Below are 23,362 nucleotides of genomic sequence, written 5' to 3' on the forward strand. Positions count from 1 at the left end.
TAGAGTGGATGAATCAGCTCCTTTTGGTCTTAGGTCCCTGACTTAACATCTAAATTTTTATACCAAATTCCGCCCAACTCAAACTTACCCCCCCCCCCCCCTCCTGTCCCGAACTTGGTCACTGGTGATGTTCGAAACCTCCGCTGTATATGGACACGTTAATACGTTTCAGTCAGTCAACAGTTAGAGACAGAAAATATTGTGACACAATTTTGTTTTAACCAGTGTCACAGACCAAGTAAGTAGAATAGTACAATTCTTATTCTCAAACAAGCTTTACATATTTCTTTTCATACATGTAGTTTAACAAATTCTCAATCATTCATTGTTAATACATTTAATGGATTAACTACAGATAATAATTTTCCAACCTATACAGAAAACAAAAACATTAAGAAAATGCTATTTACTATGTTCTTATTGTGTAAAGCAGAGAAAGTGAAACAAGAAAGCTATTAGACAGAGCTGACAACATCCTGCTGTTTGTGGTTTACTGTCAATATATTGTTCTACAGTCAAAGGTTCCCAGTGCCATTTCAACTGAAGGCATGGACGGAGCCAGTATTCTGTCCATTGAGATGGACTGGAATAATAATTAAAAACATGTCTCAGGATATGAACAATTTGGGATCTTGTGTAAAGCCAAATGTCAGTAAATTCAATTTTTGATATAGCTGACAGAATAAAAGACAATTAAAAATTGTTTAAAAGCTTATACTGTCAAACACATAAAACATATTCAGTTTTATCAGGGCAGTAGCTAGGATTTTTTGTTTGGGGGGGGGGGGCAACTGAGTAATTAATAGTCTAAAATTCCTTAAACGGTTAAGAAGAGAATTTTCTTTAATATTTTATGTTTTCCAGATCCCCACCACCACCACCACTAGCTATTCACTAACTGGTAGAAATGGAAATGAACACTAAGTGGCAATCTAATTTAATATTGTAACTACATAAGGGTTGTGATTAATTTGAATGCTGAGTGCAGTAAAGTTCTAAGAGAAAGGTCCTTACATTGCTGTTTCATATCACTGATGATGTCATTTAGCACTGTACAGCCATGTAAAGTTTATCAAAATAAACAAATTAAGGACATTAGTCACGGGAATCTGTAAGATTGATTTACCTCCAACATAAAATATAGCACTCATTAACACCACTTATGATATGGGGTGGGTGGGTGTGTGGGGTGGATTGAGTACTGTCATGCTGAAATGTCCCATCATTACCATGTGATTTTTGCCAAATGATTTGATTTCTGGACGTGAATTGACACCAATAAAATCTACATGTATTTAGTACATGTATTGTTTCCTTAGTTTATGAGCAACATAAACAGAATGTTATTTGATATGAAATACCATAACCAGACTATATATACATATCACATAACACAATCATATTCACTGGTTTCCACAGAACAATTAAATGCTGTGTGAGCTTTATAACATTGATAAAATCAATCAGAAGCAAATATGTAAAGTTTATAATAGTTCTGACTTCTAATGATAACTTTAACAAAAGCAATTTCCATGAAACTCCAATAAAGACAGAAAATAGGGAAACAAAATATCAACTATATCAGCAATTTATGCTAAAAATGTATTATCATCAGGCAAGGATTTCAAGATATCCCAACCTTGATGTGACCAAAATGATATGGGGATAATAAAAGGAAAAACAAATTCAATAAACTATTACACAAATATTTTATACATGAACTTTCACCGAAATATTTTTAATTCTACAGTAATTGTCACTTATTTCACTTAACAGCAATCTATAATCTATAGCATGGCTGATCACAAAACTTACATAACTTGTAACACTGGACTAATTTCTGTTTGCAAATTTTACTTTAGGTCTTGTCTGTAAGTAAATCTAATAGGTGAATGACAATTTTGAAGAATTTACATGTTACAAGAGATGCTGACTAGATCACCGTGTAATCTGTGGCGGTCCCATGGCTACTGTCTGTTGATTCGGGTATTCACGGTTATCAGAATTATTTCAAGAAAGGAACTTAGTTTTCACGACGAGCCTTCTTTTTACTCTTCTTAGGAGTTGCCTCTTTCCATGAGTCTAAAAACGAAATAAAATCTGTCATTCCATTTCAACGTCACTTCATGTACGCATTAACCTAAGTGTAATAGCCAGTAGCAGGACTCGAAACTGACAGTCCCCAGGTCGCCAAATGTAACTAAAGTCCTATTTGGGCAACCATAAATATTAAAAAATATTGGCATTAACTGCCCCCAAAAATATTATTTTGGCGATCTTCTTTCTATAGCATATCATCATATTTATTCCACATAAAAATCTTACTTGTGGTTTTCAAAACTAAACATATTGATTTACCATAATTTACCAACATCCATTTATAAACATTGATTTTGTAGACTAGATGTAGTTAGGTGTAGTCTTGATAAAACAAAGACGTTAGCGAACTATTTGATTGGTTCCAGACATGGCCATTTGGTTTACTGTGAAGCACATAAACCAGTCTAACGGACGTTTTTCTGCCCGGTCTGGTTGAACTCGGTCCAGTTGGTGTGGTGTTGGTGCTATTGCATTTTGCCACCCCTCTTTTCATGTTCTGTGTCCATCGATTCTTTATTTTCCTGCATCCTATTATATTTTACAGCATCCAGCTCCACTATTTCAAATTGCACACTATTTTGACACACTGAAATTTTTTTATCAGTCTGCACACTGGATATCAAATGAAACAAGCTGAGGTGTGTACGGAAACGCAACTGAATCGAACCAATATTTAAATCAACCCCACCCCCACAATTAATACTACTGTTTTGCAATTAGCTAGAATATTCATTTGCATTCAATTATATTCAGACAAATTATGATACTAACAAATTATCAGTACTTTTTTGTCCATTATCAATTAATAGGGAAAGCAAAATATTGCTGAGTAGATTAAAAAAGTAATCTTTTATAATATTTTCATATACTTACCATCTGTGACACCCAACAGCCGATGTGTAGTTTTGTGCTGGGGTGTTGTTAAACATTCATTCATTCATTCATTCATTTATTCTTTTTATGAAATGACACTCAGTGGTCAATAAAATGAAGGGAAGTTCACATTAAAAACTTTGAAAATATTTAATCATATTATGCAGTTGTGGACAAAAATAAAGTTTGCGCAAACAATACTACAACATATTTAAGATTAAACAACACAAATTCAGAGATATCTTTTATATTATGTGGAAGTAAATACATATATACAGTGTTCATACTTACAGGAATCAAAACATAACTGTAGTCAATTCTTAAGACAGGATCATTAAATTTGTATTACTTCAGAAGTTGAGTGAAACTGGAAACATGGAACCGACACTTTTTAAAAATACATTTTGGTCTATAAAAAACCCAACCTCACAATGGGATAAAATGGCAATAATAATACCATTAACCTACCTTTGCTATTTGCCATTTCATCAAAAGAAACAGGCTGCTTGGATGAGTCTACACTAGTAACACTTTGACCACTTGTGTCATCACCTTCAAAACAGAACAACAGTGCCATGTTAAACTACCATCCTATCTCATTCTCTAATAAACTAATTTAATACAAGTAATATATTAATTTCTCATTGCATCACTAGAATTTCTTGACTCATCAAGTTAGAAGTGCTTCATTTTACGTTTAAACCAAACAGCCTCTCTTACAAGGTGTGTAACATGTGACTAGACTGTGGTGAGCAAAGTTTACAGAGGGGTTAGGTCATACTCTCCCAGAAAAAAAAATTTCAAAAAAAAAAAAATGCTGGGGGGTGGGGGGGGGGGGGGGGGGGGGGGGGTTTCGTCCCCCAAACCCCCTCTGCACATGCCTGCTTATTGATATGAAACAAAACATACACAACCTACTCCTATAGTACAAAGAAATGACGTAAAGTCTACTGAGAGTATGAGTATCGTGGTAGAAGGAATAGTGGTGGCCACATACATTCACAAACAGGCACAACACAAGATAAAGCCTCTCCAGTGGCCGCCAGTAAGGAGAGTGATCACTCTCATTGTCCATGTTCAACGGGAAACTTTTACAACGGCCAATCGTTCCTCTTTAAATAAACTTTGAAATAATTTTTATCTCAAACTTTATGCTAAAAGTAATCTTACTCATAATTTATTGCACAGTTCAATTAAAAATCTGTTTATTAGGGTTTCACAGTTAAAATGATGATACATGAAATCTCTAACATTATTTTTAAACCATATTAAAGACAGGACCAGGACAACCACATGGAAATTAAGTTAGCTATTCATGTACATTTTATAGAAGTTGTACCTGCTTCAATGTTGGAATGTAATAGTTTAAACTTACTAAACAAACATAAAATCTCAAACTTGCCATTTTACAGAATTCATTTAGTAAATAGTAATGAATCACATATTTATTTTGATATATTTGTTTGAGAAGAATGATTGCTCACCTAACGTACAGTAATCTTCAGCTCGCATCAATTTTGCTCTGGCTAACTAGGTTGTTAACAACATCTTTTCATCCTCATATTATACAACAATTGGTTATTTTGACAATAGAAAGCATCAAACTCCTGGGTACTTACCTAATTTTTTTATACTAAGAGCTTCCGTTTTATTATTCAATGATAAACTATCTGTAGGTTTATTTTCTGTGTTAGTATTTGTAGCAGTATTTCTTTGGTTATCAGCTACCTGAAGAATAAAACAATATACCATCTCTTGTTATCAAGTCAAAAGTAACACACAAATATTTTAGAGTAATTTTTAACTTTAAATAAAAAATAAAAGTTACTGCAACAGAAGAACAATGAATAAACTGAACATAGCGTTTTTGTGTCAGGAACCTCATGAGTTACATGTACTTAATGGGAAGTGTTTACACATTATCAGGGCACAATAATTTACATTCAATCGACAGTGACACATGTTTTAACTCACGTGAATCACCAACTTAAAAGTTGAAAAAATGTATGTATTCAAAACTGTTCTACGCCGATTATTAAACACTTGATGTGCAGAACATCAGTGGAAAGATTGAAAAATACTACCTCACTGCAAAATCAGTTTCTTTAAAATATATCTGGATCATCAGTAGAGTACAAAACCATAAAAATATATGCACATCATTTTAGTTTCAGTTCACAGAAATAAATGGCATTCTGTAAGAAAGATTTCCAGTGACAAGTTAGTTACGTGAAGTAAAATCAAGGATGTGATAACAATTTTAAAATAAAAGCTCCGTTGATCTTAAAAAAGCTCAAATAATATACTAGATCTAAATAAAGGTCATTTCTCAGCACTTAGATCTTATCCAGTCTACTCTGTGAAAATCATTTTACAGTCACAAAAAACCCATTTTGACAAATTACATTCCCGTAATGTCGACAATGACAAAGATCCTGCAATCATTATTCTAATCTAAACGACTCATTCATGCTACAGTTACCTCAGAAGAGAGACCTTTATTCTTCTTTTTAGGGCTCTTTGCTGTTTTGGTTGGAACAACTGGAGTTTTTATTACAACTTCTGGCACATCAGGAGGGGACCAGTCCACATCCAAATCATGTATATTAAGAGTGGCACCACCTTGTTTATCTTCTTTCTTATCTTTTTTAGATTTTGACTTCTTTTTACTTGTATTGGTTTCTGCAACCTACCAAAAACAACAAATTACTAATCATGAAACATTAGACTTTTAGATGCATTGAAACTAGTCAATTAATAATGTTAGAAATGTTAGTTCACAATCAGTAATCAGTTTGTACTGACTGACAGTCGACTGATTAAAGTGACTGTTGGATGTTTCTGTCTAACAAGGCCTGTTTGACGACTAAAATTACATACTCATTACACCTGCACCCATGACAGGCATGTGCTACAACAGCTTTTTCAGAATGTGCATGTTAAATCCTATTACCTGGTTAGGATCAATACCATCCTTTGCCTTTTTAATCATACAAACTAATGTTATGTCCATGCTACGACTGGTCTAGGGTAGAAATACATTTGTCATAAATCTGGAAATTTACGCCTGTCCTAGGTCAGAAGTGAAATTACGAGTGGTTCATGTTACACACCTAACTTTTTAGTATTGCTTTCCGACTACCATAAGTTTAGTAGGCCCTTCCGACTGCTTCGAGTTACAAGCCCCAGGGTTGTGAAACTCTGGTTATCAACCTTTTGTTTAGTTTTTGAACAATTAATGTACAGACTTTGACTGACCTCTATCTTTGGTGTCAATGGGACTGGTTCTGACTTTGATTTCACAGGTTTTGTCTTCACTTCAGAACCTGATGGTTTGTCTACTTTCGCTGAAGTATCTGCTTTGGGAGATGCAGGTGATTTATTAGATGCTGGTTGTTTGGAAGAAGTAGTTGACTTGGTCGAATTACCAGCTGATGATTTGGTTGAAACATCAGTAGTTGATTTGGTACCAGCAGGTGATTTGGTTGACATATCACGTGACTTGGTCGAAGTACTAGCAGGTGATTTATTTGATTCACCAGCAGATGATTTGGTTGATTTACCAGCAGAAGATTTGGTTGATTCACCAGCAGGTGATTTGGTTGATTTACCAGTGGAAGATTTGCTCGATGTATCAGTAGAAGATTTGGTTGATTCACCAGCAGGTGATTTGGTTGATTTACCAGTGGAAGATTTGCTCGATATATCAGTAGAAGATTTGGTTGATTCACCAGCAGGTGATTTGGTTGATTTACCAGCAGAAGATTTGGTTGATATATCAGTAGATGATTTGGTTGATTCACCAGCAGGTGATTTGGTTGATTTACCAGTGGAAGATTTGCTCGATATATCAGTAGAAGATTTGGTTGATTCACCAGCAGGTGATTTGGTTGATTTACCAGCAGAAGATTTGGTTGATATATCAGTAGATGATTTGGTCGATTCACCAGCAGGTGATTTGGTCGATTCACCAGTCGGTGATTTTGGTGATGTAGTTGGTTTGGAAGATTTTGAAGACTTGACTTTCGTTTCCTGTGCGGGCTCTTTCGTCTTCAAAAGTGGTTCTTTAACAGGACTAGCATTCAATGACTTCTCCAACTCTTTCTCTGTCAGCTCCTTATTCTACAATTATTAAACAAAACCTGTACATACATGTAATATGTTTGTACCTAGGATGTGCTGATTGGGAAACAGTGATAACAGATTTTGTGCACCCACCTGTCTGATGACCTAACAAAGGGAGTTAAATCTGGACAGGGAATACTTCATGCTGGTGTGGACCAAGCCAATGGTAATTAAATGAAAAACTAATCATCTCTGTAGTTCTATTTGATAAATAACATTACAGATTTTGCTTCTTCAATTTACTTTCTGGTTGTGATATTTGTACATATTCTACTGGGTGTTTATTGTGTACATGGTACAATTTAGTAATGTTATATATTATATTTTTTGGCAACACATTTGAAATACACAAAACTAATTAATTGCTGTATTCTTTAACATGCTGCTCACAAACTAATGGATGTTGTGCTTTCCAGGTGATGTGCATAACACAACAATGCTTTAACACATATATTTTAATGAAGACAAATACCAAAAGACAAAATAAATTACACAGGACACTAGAAGTCAGAGCAGTTCAAGCTGAAATAATGCACCAAATGTGCAAGGGCCCTGCCTAGTATTTAAAATGCGACCATGAACAACTGGTTTACCAAGAGTCCGGTTACACAAGTTACATAACTTATTCAATTCATAACTTTGTTATTATAACTTTTATTATATTACAGTGGACTGTCTGAACCAGATCTTCTTGAGACTGACGAAATATGCTTCTTTACACAAAGTGCCGGAGCAACATGAAAATGACCCATTTGAAAATCTTCCCCCACAGGGGGTAAATATACTAGGAAATGTAAATTTCCCCATCCTCAATTTTGTCTATGATTGCAGCGTGGGATATCTCCAAGGGGTTATATTTCCTATGATATTGGCCCACAAACTATATCGCCATGCAAATGTTATGTCAAGCAAGTGAAATATACATAAAATATATAAATATCTCATAGTTATAGTGTGAGGATATCATAGTTATAGTGTGAGGATATCATAGTTATAGTGTGAGGATATCATAGTTATAGCGTGAGGATAACATAGTTATAGTGAGAGGATATCATAGTTATAGCGTGAGGATATCATAGTTATAGCGTTAGGATATCATAGTTATAGCGTGAGGATAACATAGTTACAGCGTGAGGATATCATAGTTATAGTGTGAGGATATCATAGTTATAGTGTGAGGTGTGAGGATAACATAGTTATAGTGTGAGGACATCATGGTTACAGTGTGAGGATATCATGGTTACAGTGTGAGGATATCATGGTTACAGTGTGAGGATATCATAGTTATAGTGTGAGGTGTGAGGATAACATAGTTATAGTGTGAGGATATCATAGTTATAGTGTGAGGTGTGAGGATAACATAGTTATAGTGAGAGGATATCATAGTTATAGTGTGAGGTGTGAAGATAACATAGTTATAGTGTGAGGATATCATAGTTATAGTGTGAGGTGTGAAGATAACATAGTTATAGTGTGAGGTGTGAAGATAACATAGTTATAGTGTGAGGTGTGAAGATAACATAGTTATAGTGTGAGGTGTGAAGATAACATAGTTATAGTGTGAGGTGTGAAGATAACATAGTTATAGTGTGAGGTGTGAAGATAACATAGTTATAGTGTGAGGTGTGAAGATAACATAGTTATAGTGTGAGGTGTGAAGATAACATAGTTATAGTGTGAGGTGTGAAGATAACATAGTTATAGTGTGAGGTGTGAAGATAACATAGTTATAGTGTGAGGATAACATAGTTATAGTGTGAGGTGTGAGGATAACATAGTTATAGTGTGAGGTGTGAGGATAACATAGTTATAGTGTGAGGTGTGAAGATAACATAGTTATAGTGTGAGGTGTGAGGATAACATAGTTATAGTGTGAGGATATCATAGTTATAGTGTGAGGTGTGAGGATAACATAGTTATAGTGTGAGGATATCATAGTTATAGTGTGAGGTGTGAGGATAACATAGTTATAGTGAGAGGATATCATAGTTATAGTGTGAGGTGTGAAGATAACATAGTTATAGTGTGAGGATATCATAGTTATAGTGTGAGGTGTGAGGATAACATAGTTATAGTGTGAGGATATCATAGTTATAGTGTGAGGTGTGAGGATAACATAGTTATAGTGAGAGGATATCATGGTTACAGTGTGAGGATATCATGGTTACAGTGTGAGGATATCATGGTTACAGTGTGAGGATATCATAGTTATAGTGTGAGGTGTGAGGATAACATAGTTATAGTGTGAGGATATCATAGTTATAGTGTGAGGTGTGAGGATAACATAGTTATAGTGAGAGGATATCATAGTTATAGTGTGAGGATATCATAGTTATAGTGTGAGGTGTGAGGATATCATAGTTATAGTGTGAGGATATCATAGTTATAGTGGGAGGATAAATAGATAGTGTGAGGATATCAAAGTTATAGTGTGAGGATAACATAGTTATAGTGTGAGGATATCATAGTTATAGTGTGAGGATAACATAGTTACAGTGTGAGGATAACATAGTTATAGTGTGAGGATAACATAGTTACAGTGTGAGGATAACATAATTATAGTGTGAGGATATCATAGTTATAGTGTGAGGATATCATAGTTATAGTGTGAGGATATCATAGTTATAGTGTGAGGATAACATAGTTATAGTGTGAGGATAACATAGTTATAGTGTGAGGATAACATAGTTACAGTGTGAGGATAACATAATTATAGTGTGAGGATATCATAGTTATAGTGTGAGGATATCATAGTTATAGTGTGAGGATATCAGTTATAGTGTGAGGTGTGAGGATATCATAGTTATAGTGTGAGGATATCATAGTTATAGTGGGAAAAGATATCAAAGTTATAGTGTGAGGATAACATAGTTATAGTGAGAGGATATCATAGTTATAGTGTGAGGATATCATAGTTATAGTGTGAGGTGTGAGGATATCATAGTTATAGTGTGAGGATATCATAGTTATAGTGGGAAAAGATATCAAAGTTAGTGTGAGGATAACAAGGTTATAGTGTGAGGATAACATAGTTATAGTGTGAGGATAACATAGTTATAGTGTGAGGATAACATAGTTATAGTGTGAGGATAACATAGTTATAGTGTGAGGATAACATAGTTATAGTGTGAGGATAACATAGTTATAGTGTGAGGATAACATAGTTATAGTGTGAGGATAACATAGTTATAGTGTGAGGATAACAAGGTTATAGTGTGAGGATAACATAGTTATAGTGTGAGGATAACATAGTTATAGTGTGAGGATAACATAGTTATAGTGTGAGGATAACAAGGTTATAGTGTGAGGATAACATAGTTATAGTGTGAGGATAACACAGTTATAGTGTGAGGATAACATAGTTATAATGTGAGGAACGGTTATAGTGTGAGGAACGGTTATAGTGTGAGGATAACATGGTTATAGTGCGAGGATATCATGGTTATAGTGTGAGGATAACACGGTTATAGTGTGAGGATATCATAGTTATAGTGTGAGGATAACATAGTTATAGTGTGAGGATAACATAGTTATAGTGTGAGGATAACATAGTTATAGTGTGAGGAACGGTTACAGTGTAAGGATAACATGGTTATAGTGCGAGGATATCATAGTTATAGTGTGAGGATATCATGGTTATAGTGTGAGGATAACACGGTTATAGTGTGAGGATAACACGGTTATAGTGTGAGGATAACATGGTTATAGTGTGAGGATAACATGGTTATAGTGTGAGGATAACACGGTTATAGTGTGAGGATATCATGGTTATAGTGTGAGGATATCATGGTTATAGTGTGAGGATAACATAGTTATAGTGTGAGGATATCATAGTTATAGTGTGAGGATATCATAGTTATAGTGTGAGGATATCATGGTTATAGTGTGAGGATAACATAGTTATAGTGTGAGGATATCATAGTTATAGTGTGAGGATATCATGGTTATAGTGTGAGGATAACACGGTTATAGTGTGAGGATAACACGGTTATAGTGTGAGGATAACATGGTTATAGTGTGAGGATAACATGGTTATAGTGTGAGGATAACACGGTTATAGTGTGAGGATATCATGGTTATAGTGTGAGGATATCATGGTTATAGTGTGAGGATAACATAGTTATAGTGTGAGGAACAGTTATAGTGTGAGGAACAGTTATAGAGTGAGGATATCATGGTTATAGTGTGAGGATATCATGGTTATAGTGTGAGGATAACATGGTTATAATGTGAGGATATCAAAGTTATAGAGTGAGGATATCAAAGTTATAGAGTGAGGATATCATAGTTATAGTGTGAGGATATCATGGTTATAGTGTGAGGATAACACGGTTATAGTGTGAGGATAACATAGTTATAGTGTGAGGATAACATAGTTATAGTGTGAGGATATCATGGTTATAGTGTGAGGATATCAAAGTTATAGAGTGAGGATATCATAGTTATAGTGTGAGGATAACATAGTTATAGTGTGAGGATATCATGGTTATAGTGTGAGGATAACATAGTTATAGTGTGAGGATATCATGGTTATAGTGTGAGGATAACATAGTTATAGTGTGAGGATATCATGGTTATAGTGTGAGGATAACAAAGTTATAGTGTGAGGATAACAAAGTTATAGTGTGAGGATATCAAAGTTATAGAGTGAGGATATCATGGTTATAGTGTGAGGATATCATGGTTATAGTGTGAGGATAACAAAGTTATAGTGTGAGGATAACAAAGTTATAGTGTGAGGATATCAAAGTTATAGAGTGAGGATATCATAGTTATAGTGTGAGGATAACATAGTTATAGTGTGAGGATATCATGGTTATAGTGTGAGGATATCAAAGTTATAGAGTGAGGATATCATAGTTATAGTGTGAGGATAACATAGTTATAGTGTGAGGATATCATAGTTATAGTGTGAGGATAACACGGTTATAGTGTGAGGATAACACGGTTATAGTGCGAGGATAACATGGTTATAGTGTGAGGATAACACGGTTATAGTGTGAGGATATCATGGTTATAGTGTGAGGATATCATGGTTATAGTGTGAGGATAACATAGTTATAGTGTGAGGAACAGTTATAGTGTGAGGAACAGTTATAGAGTTAGGATATCATGGTTATAGTGTGAGGATATCATGGTTATAGTGTGAGGATAACATGGTTATAATGTGAGGATATCAAAGTTATAGAGTGAGGATATCAAAGTTATAGAGTGAGGATATCATAGTTATAGTGTGAGGATATCATGGTTATAGTGTGAGGATAACACGGTTATAGTGTGAGGATAACATAGTTATAGTGTGAGGATAACATAGTTATAGTGTGAGGATATCATGGTTATAGTGTGAGGATATCAAAGTTATAGAGTGAGGATATCATAGTTATAGTGTGAGGATAACATAGTTATAGTGTGAGGATATCATGGTTATAGTGTGAGGATAACATAGTTATAGTGTGAGGATATCATGGTTATAGTGTGAGGATATCATGGTTATAGTGTGAGGATATCAAAGTTATAGAGTGAGGATATCATAGTTATAGTGTGAGGATAACATAGTTATAATGTGAGGAACGGTTATAGTGTGAGGATAACACGGTTATAGTGTGAGGATATCATGGTTAGTGTGAGGATATCATGGCTATAGTGTGAGGATATCATGGTTAGTGTGAGGATATCACGGTTATAGTGTGAGGATATCATGGTTATAGTGTGAGGATATCATGGTTATAGTGTGAGGATATTTTCATTGAACACTGTGTCCTAATTACAGTGGAACTGCCATCACTGTTTAATAGCCGGTGTAGACAGAGCTAATTACTGCATAAACCATTATTTTGTTCTTGAATTTACATCTGAAATCCAGAATAGACAGCAACCGATTTAAGCAGAGTTTTACTATTAATAGATTAATGGTAGTTGCAGTCCTTGCCTTTTGAAAAATCGCACACCTCAAAACACTTAGGCGAGTAAAAAATCACACTCATCAAAATGCTAAGGCGAGTGAAAACCAAGCATTATTAATTTATGAAGTAATTGGTACATGTGAAACAGGAATGGTTAATTTTGAATGAACTAAGTTAAAATAATGTTTATCTTATTTGGGAATGGTTGTGAAAATAGCATTAATGTAGAGAAGTGTGTGTAGAGATTCCAAAGTGGTATGCTCTATTAGGGGAATTTATTGTGATTGTTATGTTGGTAATTTATGCATACCTCGGACACCAATGTCGAGATGAAGTTGGGAATGCATAAGTAGGCATTTATTAAACTTCACCTTCCTGCTCTTTCCTATCTTTAGGTAACTCTTTCTCTCCATAGGCCGAGCATTATTGCTATCTGTATTCTGTATTCTTTCTTTCGTTCTAGTTCTATTTCTTTGCGGTCTGAGCAATATGTTTTGCTAAACTGTCTCTTTTGACTGAAACCTTTTTATATATCACCGAGCATGATAAATGCTGTTGATCCCTTCATTCTCTTTATTTGTATCAGCGTGCAATGTATTGTTTTTCTTTGTCTTGTTATTCGTATGGTAATAAACTGTTTCTGTTCATCGTTGTTCTTCTGTGATAGCCAGTTTGATAAAATACAAGTCCTAAATAAAAAGAACTTGGGGAACAGGCAATTTCTGGGGGAGGAAACCTCGTGTTTCTAATAGTAGGAAAAAAATCGCCTGTTACACATGTAAATGCAGAGACATATGCTGCAAAAATGAACCAATAAACCAATAATGTTTTCTTCTAATTTTATGTTGTTTGGTTCATTAGTGTAGTCTGACTTCTTTTCCCTTTGAGGAATGGAGTTATAATTTATTAAAAACGTTTCAGAAGTAGTACTATAGAAATATAATTATGATATGTAGGCCAATACACTGATGCAGACAATTTGATTTTTGAATTATAATATGTACTATTCAGATAATTTGATGCACACAATTATATATATACCTCTTCAGTGTTAAGATGGTTTGATGAACGTGCAGCTAAACATATATAGGAATCAACTTTGTCTTGAATTTTATTATTATGTACAACGAACATGATTAGGATAGTTAGGATGAGAAAAAACCCACTGGTTCCGAGGTGGTTCATGAACTATGACCCAAGCATCTCTGGTGTGCACTACCGACTCACATTATTAAAACTTTTTTTTTTTAAATAACTCGTGAAACGTAGCCTACAGTTACTTCAATTGATAGTGTTGGTTGGGAAAGACATTCACGTGGCATTTTTAATTCAACAGTTACGCAATCAGTCTCCCTCCCTCAACATTTTGTAACACGTTATTTGACCTACCGCTACAAATCATTGATCTAGAATGGTCCCAATGTTGTTGATAAAAAATATTAAAAGTCTGACAAAATCTGTCATTATAAAGGACTTTATTCCAAACGTGGGATGCCATAATAAAGATAATAAAAAACACCATAATTTTAGACACCATCATCAATGCGTAAAAAGTTGTCAAGTAGACCAGCATGTGCATGCAGAATTCCAAGAGTAAAAATAATCTGACCCCGATAGCTCTGATTGGTCAATATGCCACAGAGTACTGCGCATCAAATCATGTTTCAGTCACATGGTCTGTGACTTTCTAACAAACGAAACAAAAATTAAATAATTGGCAATGATCACTGATTACTGTTATTATAGTGTGTACATATATAAATAACATATGCACATTCATTAACCTCTGGCTGAAATACAAATATTTAAATGCACTTTTATTTCTTTCTTTTTTAAGATAAAAAAGACAAATAATAGACGTAAAAAAAGACCTAGGCTTATTCCTACATACCTATTATCATATCTTTTCCTTCTTTTTATTATTCCGTCTAAATTTTATTTTAAAAAAATTTATTTCTTTTTAAAGAAAGTATAAGACTGCCATTTTCGGGATCTCACGTAAGCTTTGTAGGCTAACAGTTATGAATTAATCGAGACAATTTTACCGACTTCGCTGAATTCCATAACAAGTTCATTTGTGTAGGCTACAGATGCCACTATTTAATTTAATCCCTTTTCTCTTTTTGTCATAACTATATGAACAGTATAAATGAGTTATCCTTATCAGACGTTGTAATCTATTACCTTACAAAAGTGGACTGTTTCTAATTAATAATAAATTATATGGGCAAAGAAGTTTTGATCGGATTGATACACCTTCGAAAATGTCTATTAAACCTGTGTTTTCCGATTTGTATACCAAAGATAAGTACCAGTCAAATATTAAAATCTTGCATGGATGCTACCGTTCTCATAACAATTTTTTTCGGGTATCATTAAAGGGATCCTTCTATCAGCTACATATGGTCAATATACAAAATTATTTTAGGTGCGCTGTTTGTTAAGTGTAACATGCTTTATTTTTCACACTCGCTACATTGGAATTGTGTGCGCTGTATGATCACGATCACACCCTCGCACCTTAAAAGGCAAGGTCTGTAGCTGGATGGGACTTTGAAATTGTGCCGGTTTACACAGAAATCCAGTTTAGACAGATGCCAGTTTGCATAGAGTCCACTGTTTGTGATTATCACAATAACCAAAATATCGACAGTATAATGGAGAAAACATGCTTTGAAATTTGTCAGCATAATATTATAAACCTATGATATCTATATATATTTTTAATTGTCCCATGGCAGGGGTCAAACCTTATTTTTCTTTTTTTTCCTGTTTCGCTGCTCAGAGGTAGAAACTTCACTTTCTGTCTTAATGGTGGCAACCTCTGGCTTGTTTATCTTTTTCTCCTGTGAGCCTTTAACAGCTGGAGCTTTTTCAGTCTGCACCACGGAGGCCTTGTCTGCTCGAGGTGTCTGATCCGGTGTCTTCTTGTCTTCAGTCGGCGAGCGCTCGTCAGAGCTGCCATCAGATCGGTCATCTTTCTTTCCTCGCTGCTTCTTTCCTTTACGAGATACCTGCATTTTCCATTCACCTAAAGCAAGAGACAGGATGTAAACCTAATACAATCATTCACCTAAAACAAGAGACAAATTTTAGGACTAACACAACCATTAACCTAAAACTAATTTATTCCTAACATAATCATACACCAAGTGTGCCACCACTGAACAGCTTACATGATTCACTCAGTTCACAATATATACGTATTGTGAAATTACACACCCTCAAAAAGAAGCACTAAAACGATTATGACGTGATGCATTTACACTGTATATTCTCCATACAAACTAAGAAAAGTTAACAGACCTCACAATTTGAGGGAAGCCTTCACTCCATCTCCCCATCACTCCCCTGAGCTTAGTTCAAGAAGAGTCATGTTAATATGTATGGTATCGATATGGAAAAATCTTAATGGCTCCCCATAATCTAGTTGTTATGAGAGCAAGTAATCACTCCCCTCATTTTTCTTCAAGTCAAGGTCCGAGTTAAAAATCTATTTTGAGTTAAATATAAGTGACTAAATTTGAGATTTACTTGGTATACATGTATGTTTGTAAAGATTACATTACTACATGTACTGCATTTCTCATTAATTAGTACATTTGTATTTGAAAACCCACCATTTGTCATTAATTAGTACATTTGTATTTGAAAACCCACCATTTTCCTCAGCAACCTTCTTGGATTTCACAGGGACCACCAACTCCTTTTCTGCCGACTTCCTGTCCTAAAACAACCAAAATAGGTTTATTTAGACAGATTCCCATGACTTCAATGGGGTAAGTTAGATTTTATTCTCCACTTGCAGCTCATTATTATTAGTCACAATAATAAAACCTATATGAATGATATACACTGTATGTCAGGGTTTCTGCCAGAGGGTAAAATGGGCATGGTACCATACCCACATTTTTTTGCCGATTTGTTTTTTAAGTTTTGACAAATTTTGACAAAATTAATTACTCTTTATCATTAATGTATGATTTTTTAAACTTTAACTCTAAACTTAACCCATTTTCTTTCGGGGGGAGGCTCCCCATACCCCGTTCACTGTGGTTGCATTCACACACCACAGGTTTATGGCTAACCAGTAACTATTCAGCATATACTGCTATAAAACTACTGGAATCAGTTGTGATACAATCCTAACACACACCACATGAGAGAGCTCTGAGAATACTCAGAATGTTGATGCCATTTCATCGGCTGACCAGAATGAACATTTCCAGGAAGATTTTGACTTAATTGTTATCAGCAGCTATGAATGGAAAAATGTAGCGGGTTTCTTCTCTCAAACTTTATGGCAAAGTCATAAATGTATACTAGCAGATTATGACTTCCGACATCACATGCATATATAGTGACTAAATTGTTCATATCACCTCTAGCAAAGTAGGTAAAATAACAGAAATAATTATTTTTCCCTTAATGTTCAGGCCGAATGGGAAATTTCCCATTCTTACCTTCACAGGATAAAGCTGATATCCTATGTTACTAACTAGTTATTCTCTATATATATGTCACTGAATTGTGCCAGCTGAGAGGCTGCCATGGAACATTTTTGAAAATACATATAGTCCAAACAGGGGTGTTTACTATTCAGAACAATACACCTGTGGTAATCACTACAGCTGCCAAACGTGACTGCAAACTACTTCCTCATACACTTAACTCTCAGCATCTCGCACACTCCAATTTTTATCTCTTCAAAATTGAAATAATTTTTCTGTGATCTGAACGATTCTACAGAGAACTATAGCATCACTGGAACAAACTGTGCAATGAAGTCAGAGAATACTATACTGACAAAATAATATGCAGACAATTTCGATTGATAAATTAACTATCTATTAAGACTATATACAAGGCCACCACAACAATCCAAAGTTTTCAAAGGCAATCTTAAAATATTTGTTCAATGCTTTCTTTAGTTATATGACCAATGATCACTGTATTGTCCATGTGGTACTACCAAGTGCAGTTCACTAATCTACACAGCCACACTTTTACTGACCAAACACATAACAATGTACCTTGCTAGTTTCCAACACGTTCCCCGATTTGGACGAAGATTTCTCCTGTGATTTGAGCCGGTTTGCTGCTGGTTGTTTAGCAGACTTCAGACCTGTTTTTGGACTCTCATGTTCAGATATACCAACAGCTATATGACCATTGGTAGTGCTCTTACCCTGCAGGAAACCAACAACATATATATTTGAAATTATAAAACATGAATTACAGCTACATGGCAAGTATTAGCACCAAATGAACAACTTTATAAAAATGAAAATTCAGTACAAATGAAATGATCAGCATGAGTGTACAGGGGGGAATCTCACCCCCGTGCTGGAGTAAAACCTCAAATTTAGGCAAAAACGATTGGGCAAAATGAGCTGGCCTGAAACCTTTGCACCTTGTCTTTCCATCATTTTACCAATAATATTAGTTGTAATCCAAGTAAAAATGCATAATGATTTGTTTGCAACCCTATATAACTACTTGGCAGTGGTGCTAATAAAAATATGAATAAATGTTTTTTAAAATTCAGGCATGTAGTTTAATTTGGGAAAAAATCAGCATGGCGCAAGTACCTTTAATAACCACAGCTTTATCTATTGTTAATGCTATATAAAATCTGAACGTTAAAACAGTTGCGTCGTTTCATCTGGGAAACCATGTATTTTTGCCGCTGACCTATAGGTGATTCACTCTCACAACCAGGCTCAAACTTAAAAATTTGTCTCTCACGGCAATTTTTAAAAGAATTGCCATGGGTGAAACAGCCCACCGATGGCAATTTTGAGCCTGCCTAGGGCAATTTTTTTTTTACAGTGACATTTGCAGAAAATAAATATGACTGAAAGGTTATTTTGCTGTATGTAAACATATTTCAAATGTGAAAATGTTAAATATTGGCAGATTATGTACACCAGGTGTATATATTTTGCCATTCCTCAGAGTTTTACTGATGGCACAAAAGTGCATTCTGTAATGCTTTCTACCTATGGCAATTTATATTTCAACGAAGGCAATTGCTGTCAGTGCCATCATTAAGTTCGAGCCCTGCATAAGTTTTAACTGATATACATTAGACTGAATTAAAATGGGAGCATGTATGCCTATGAGGATCAGTTCTACTAGATTGTGATCTCCACTGTCCAGTGGATAAGCTGCTGGACAATCAAGCTGACGACAGTGGTTTAAATCCTGTCAAAGCTGGCTCACACTTTCATTCATCTTTCTCATAGATCTATCACCCTCTGCCTATCATTCTCATTATCTTAATATAATAAAAACTTATCCACAGCACTAACAACCACCGGTAGTAGGGGAGTATAGTAGGTGCTTCATAAGAATGCTAAAAGTAACTACTGATAACTCTGAAGTGGTCAGAGTAAGCCCATAACTAAAGCTGATGGGAAATGGCAGGTGTGTGGCATGGATATCACAAGAGACCTGTTATGGTTCGAGAGACAAGGACTGGGATATGGAGGTGGACAACGAAAGAAGTTGAAAGATAGGAGGAACTGCCAGATTGGAAAGAAATCAGATGGATTTCAAAGGAGAGAAAGAAAAGGAGGCAGTGGGATTATCTTTTCTTTCTTTTTTTCAATTGTGACTGCATGTCACATAACTTTACATGTGCCAGATTACATGTGCCAGATCAACAAGCCCAAATCAGTTATTTTTTATGATTTTTAAGCTTTCAGCACCATTGATAGAATTTGTTTTCAATTATTATATTTGATCTGCAAAAGATATGCTACATTTGTGTGCCTTTACTGTAGTGAATAGTAGACATAATCCATTCATAACAATTATATATAATTTTTAGTGTATAAATTGTGTTAATTAAAAAATCAATTAATTAAAAAATGTATATTTTACAAATTATTTACTGATATGAACAAAATGCCTGTCTGTATTGACATCAAGTGTTACCGATGGGTGTTAATGGTAAAACGCAGATCGAACTGGAATACTTGACAAACTGAATTTTTCCATTAAAAAAATTAATAAACAAAGTATTTTTCCACTATGCATAATTGATAAAAATATATTTTATCATATAGTGGCTTTAAAAATTTAAAATGACAAACCACACGTGCAGAAGGGTTATTTTTCCTAATGTGTGTGCCTTAAAAACGACCATCCTTTCCTGTTTACTGTATGGTGTTACACTTTTGTTTACTAGAATGGATTCGTTTTACGTCCATGTTGTTGATTTTTTTGGTTAGCTGATTGGAATATATTTTATTTTATGTACCGTAACTAAAAAATATAGAATTTTTGGAAAGACTGCCAAACATTCCAGCATAGGTCTACATGTTAATACTATCACTAACCCTAAACCTAAGTTGGGCGGGATGTAGCCCAGTGGTAAAGCGTTCGCTTGATGCACAATCGGTCTGGGATCGATCCCCGTCGGTGGACCCATTGGGCTATTTCTCGCTTCAGCCAATGCACCACAACTGGTATATCAAAGGCTGTGGTATGTGTACTATCCTGTCTGGGGATGGTGCATATAAAAGATCCCTTGCTGCTAATCGAAAAGAGTAGCCCATGACGTGGCGACAGCGGGTTTCCTCTCTCAATATCTGTCGTCCTTAACCATATGTTAGACGCCATATAACCATAAATAAAAATGTGTTGAGCGTGTTGTTAAATAAAACATTTCCTTCCTTCCTTCCTAAACCTAAGCCTGAATGAAATGAATGCTGGAACGTTCGGAAGTCTTGCCAAATATTCTTTCCATAAGTATCGTATTAGTGTTTTTGTTATTAGCCGAATGCAGTTTGGGATGTTGATGGTACACCTCATACTATTAAAAAAAATTGCTAAATATCGACACATGCAACTGTGATAATGCACCTTTAAAAATTTTATAATATTTTTCCTATAAAATTTATCCAACTCTGTAAATTAAACAAAAACAAAAACATGTCTCACTGTTTAGCTCAACTTTAAATTTGACACAAACCTTTGATTTTCTTCCTCTCTTTTGTTTTTTATCATCTTCAAAATCAAAGCTTGGAGGCTGCACTGGTGATCTAAAACCAAATGCAAAAACAAGAAAAGCACAGAAGACAACACCGATAACAGGTAAAAACACGTGAGGGGACACAGCCTCGGTTATTTCCATTTTAATTCAATGTCATTAATCGCACAAACGCTGAGGAAATATATAAAATATGGGTTGAATTTACAACACAAATTTGTCAATATTCGTTCATGCTGACGTCGCTTGTTTTCTACGTCACAGATGTTGCGGTTCTTTTAGTCTCGATCAGATCGGACTCATAAATGACAAAATTCTTAATAACTGGAAAGGACCAAAACGTGCTAGAAAATACTATTAGGCCAAAATAATTATAAATATTCTCCATTTTACTAAGTAATTGCATGTATATTTTGCTTTGAATTATATAATATATATTAAAAATCAGTCAACTAAAATGCTTTTTAATATGATGCAGATTCAGGGCTTTTTGCATTTTAATTTTACACAACGATATTATATATATAGTTCTTTCAAAAACATTCAGTGAAAGAATAGCCTAATCGATATAATTAAATTATTTTGTCACTTTTGGAACAACACCCCCTCTCCCACAGCCTGGGGCTAAAACAAATTATTATAGTGCAATATTATGCTATTCAATAGAAATCTCCCGGAAAAATGTAGACACAATTAAGGGTTCGCTAGGTTCATATTCGACACCCCTTCGTAACCCACCCCAGTTCAGACCACAAATGCCACGAATTTGCTGATGCTGTTTGCTTTGGTAGGGTGTGGAGGCGTGGGCTACCAATGCAAAATGCAAGTTTCATCCAAAATAGTACAATAAGACTGACATGCACTAAAGTGAAACCTGTCGCTTTATCTGGATCACATTATGCTGCCATAAACAGTTTGAAAGAAAAAAATTAAATGTTTTTTTATTTCATGACGCACTCAACACATTGTTTGTTTAGGTCCGTGCTTATATCCACTTATGGTTCAAGCATGCTGTCCTGGTTGTGGGTTAAATTAGTGGTTAGTTTGTTAGTGGTTAGTGAGAGAGAAGTCAGTGTAGTGGTCTTACACCTACCCACCGATTCATTTAACTCGTTCTAGGTTGGAGCCTGTACCGGGAAACGACCCCAGTACCTACCAGTCTTAAATCGGGTACGTGACGTAACCACAACACCACCGAGGCCGGTCCCAATACATTTTTATTTATATGGTTTTATATATAGCATCAATAATATTGATACAATTAATACTAACATATATTCTTAGAGAGGAAACCCGCTACCTTTTTTCATAGTAGCATAGGATTTTTCACCCCTGCTCCCGCCAGAACAGAACAGAACAGAATTTATTACAACCAGGCCGTTAGGCAACGGCATATGGGGAAACATGAACAATTACATAATATAATAAGTGACAAGACAGGACAGGGTTTACAGGAGAACATTAAATAGTAAATAATATAGTATATGAATGGCTAAATTGTATAAATACATGTATACAGAAATACAGAAAACCCCTACCCCCAACATGTCATAGGCATATGTACAGTGTTTCAACATTTTTAACGGTAACAGGTCGTTTCGCCCTTGTTGCCAATTCGCTCTTGAACTTATTTGCTGTCAAAGTACAGTACGCCACACCGTATTATGATTCGGTAATTATGGCAGAAAGTGCAGAAAGACTGCAAAATGCATTAAATATATTACATGATCATTGTGAGAAATTGATTGATTGAAACATATTTTATTGCTTTTTAAAGACCTAATGTATTCAATCTAATTCAAATTAGCTCCACTATCACATGTGGATCTAACAGCAGCCCGTCGGAGCTCATGTCCAGTTGACTTTTCATTCGACCAGTCAAAACCTTACTTGCAAAATCATGCCAGTGATTTGAAAAGAATTTGAAAACATTCGGGATTATGCCGAGGGTATACGAAATGATTCGGGTGAATTACGAAGTATGTCGAAAACTAATTTCAATATAAAATTTTATATAAAATTTGTTTCAAGACAAAAAAAAAAAACCCACCCGTGATGGTATAGCCATAAAATTTGTTTATACTAGTATACAATCCAGAGTTTATTACTGCACTTTTCCCTCTATTTTTTAAATGTTGAAATAGACCAACAAGTTCGCCTATTGCATAAATAGTCTCGCCCGATATTTTTAGAATTTGTATGCTCCCGAATAATGTAATAAAAGGCGAAGTGTAATTGGTCGATATTTAAATTGTTATTTATAGATGAAATGTCACATGGACATGGGAGTCCACACAAATGCTGTTAGATCTACTGGTAGACCAGTAGAGCTAATTTTAATCAGATTGACATGTATTAGGCA

General features: G+C 34.9%; 1 protein-coding gene across 1 annotated transcript; it reads right to left on the bottom strand.

Moving 5' to 3' along the window:
- Positions 1-1,121: 1,121 nt before the first annotated feature.
- Positions 1,122-21,246, bottom strand: LOC121376506 (proteoglycan 4-like). Its single transcript, XM_041504393.1, has 9 exons — positions 20,983-21,246; positions 18,035-18,190; positions 16,662-16,728; positions 15,752-16,032; positions 6,232-7,095; positions 5,456-5,662; positions 4,593-4,701; positions 3,442-3,525; positions 1,122-2,082 (listed from the first exon to the last, which is right to left on the bottom strand). Exons 1-9 carry the CDS (start codon positions 21,142-21,144, stop codon positions 2,024-2,026), a joined length of 1,989 nt encoding a protein of 662 aa, XP_041360327.1. The 5' UTR covers positions 21,145-21,246; the 3' UTR covers positions 1,122-2,023.
- Between the last annotated feature and the right edge of the window lie 2,116 nt (positions 21,247-23,362).

The sequence above is a fragment of the Gigantopelta aegis genome, chromosome 6, assembly GCF_016097555.1.
Source record: "Gigantopelta aegis isolate Gae_Host chromosome 6, Gae_host_genome, whole genome shotgun sequence".
In the NCBI taxonomy this organism is placed as follows: Eukaryota; Metazoa; Mollusca; class Gastropoda; order Neomphalida; family Peltospiridae; genus Gigantopelta; species Gigantopelta aegis.

Excerpts from the sequence above, each read along its gene's own strand:
- LOC121376506 (XM_041504393.1), bottom strand. The coding sequence starts at position 21,144 with ATGGAAATAACCGAGGCTGTGTCCCCTCACGTGTTTTTACCTGTTATC. Across the intron at positions 16,729-18,034 it reads ACGTGTTGGAAACTAGCAAG|GACAGGAAGTCGGCAGAAAA; the intron begins GTACATTGTTAT and ends TGGTTGTTTTAG. Across the intron at positions 2,083-3,441 it reads TGAAATGGCAAATAGCAAAG|ACTCATGGAAAGAGGCAACT; the intron begins GTAGGTTAATGG and ends TTTCGTTTTTAG.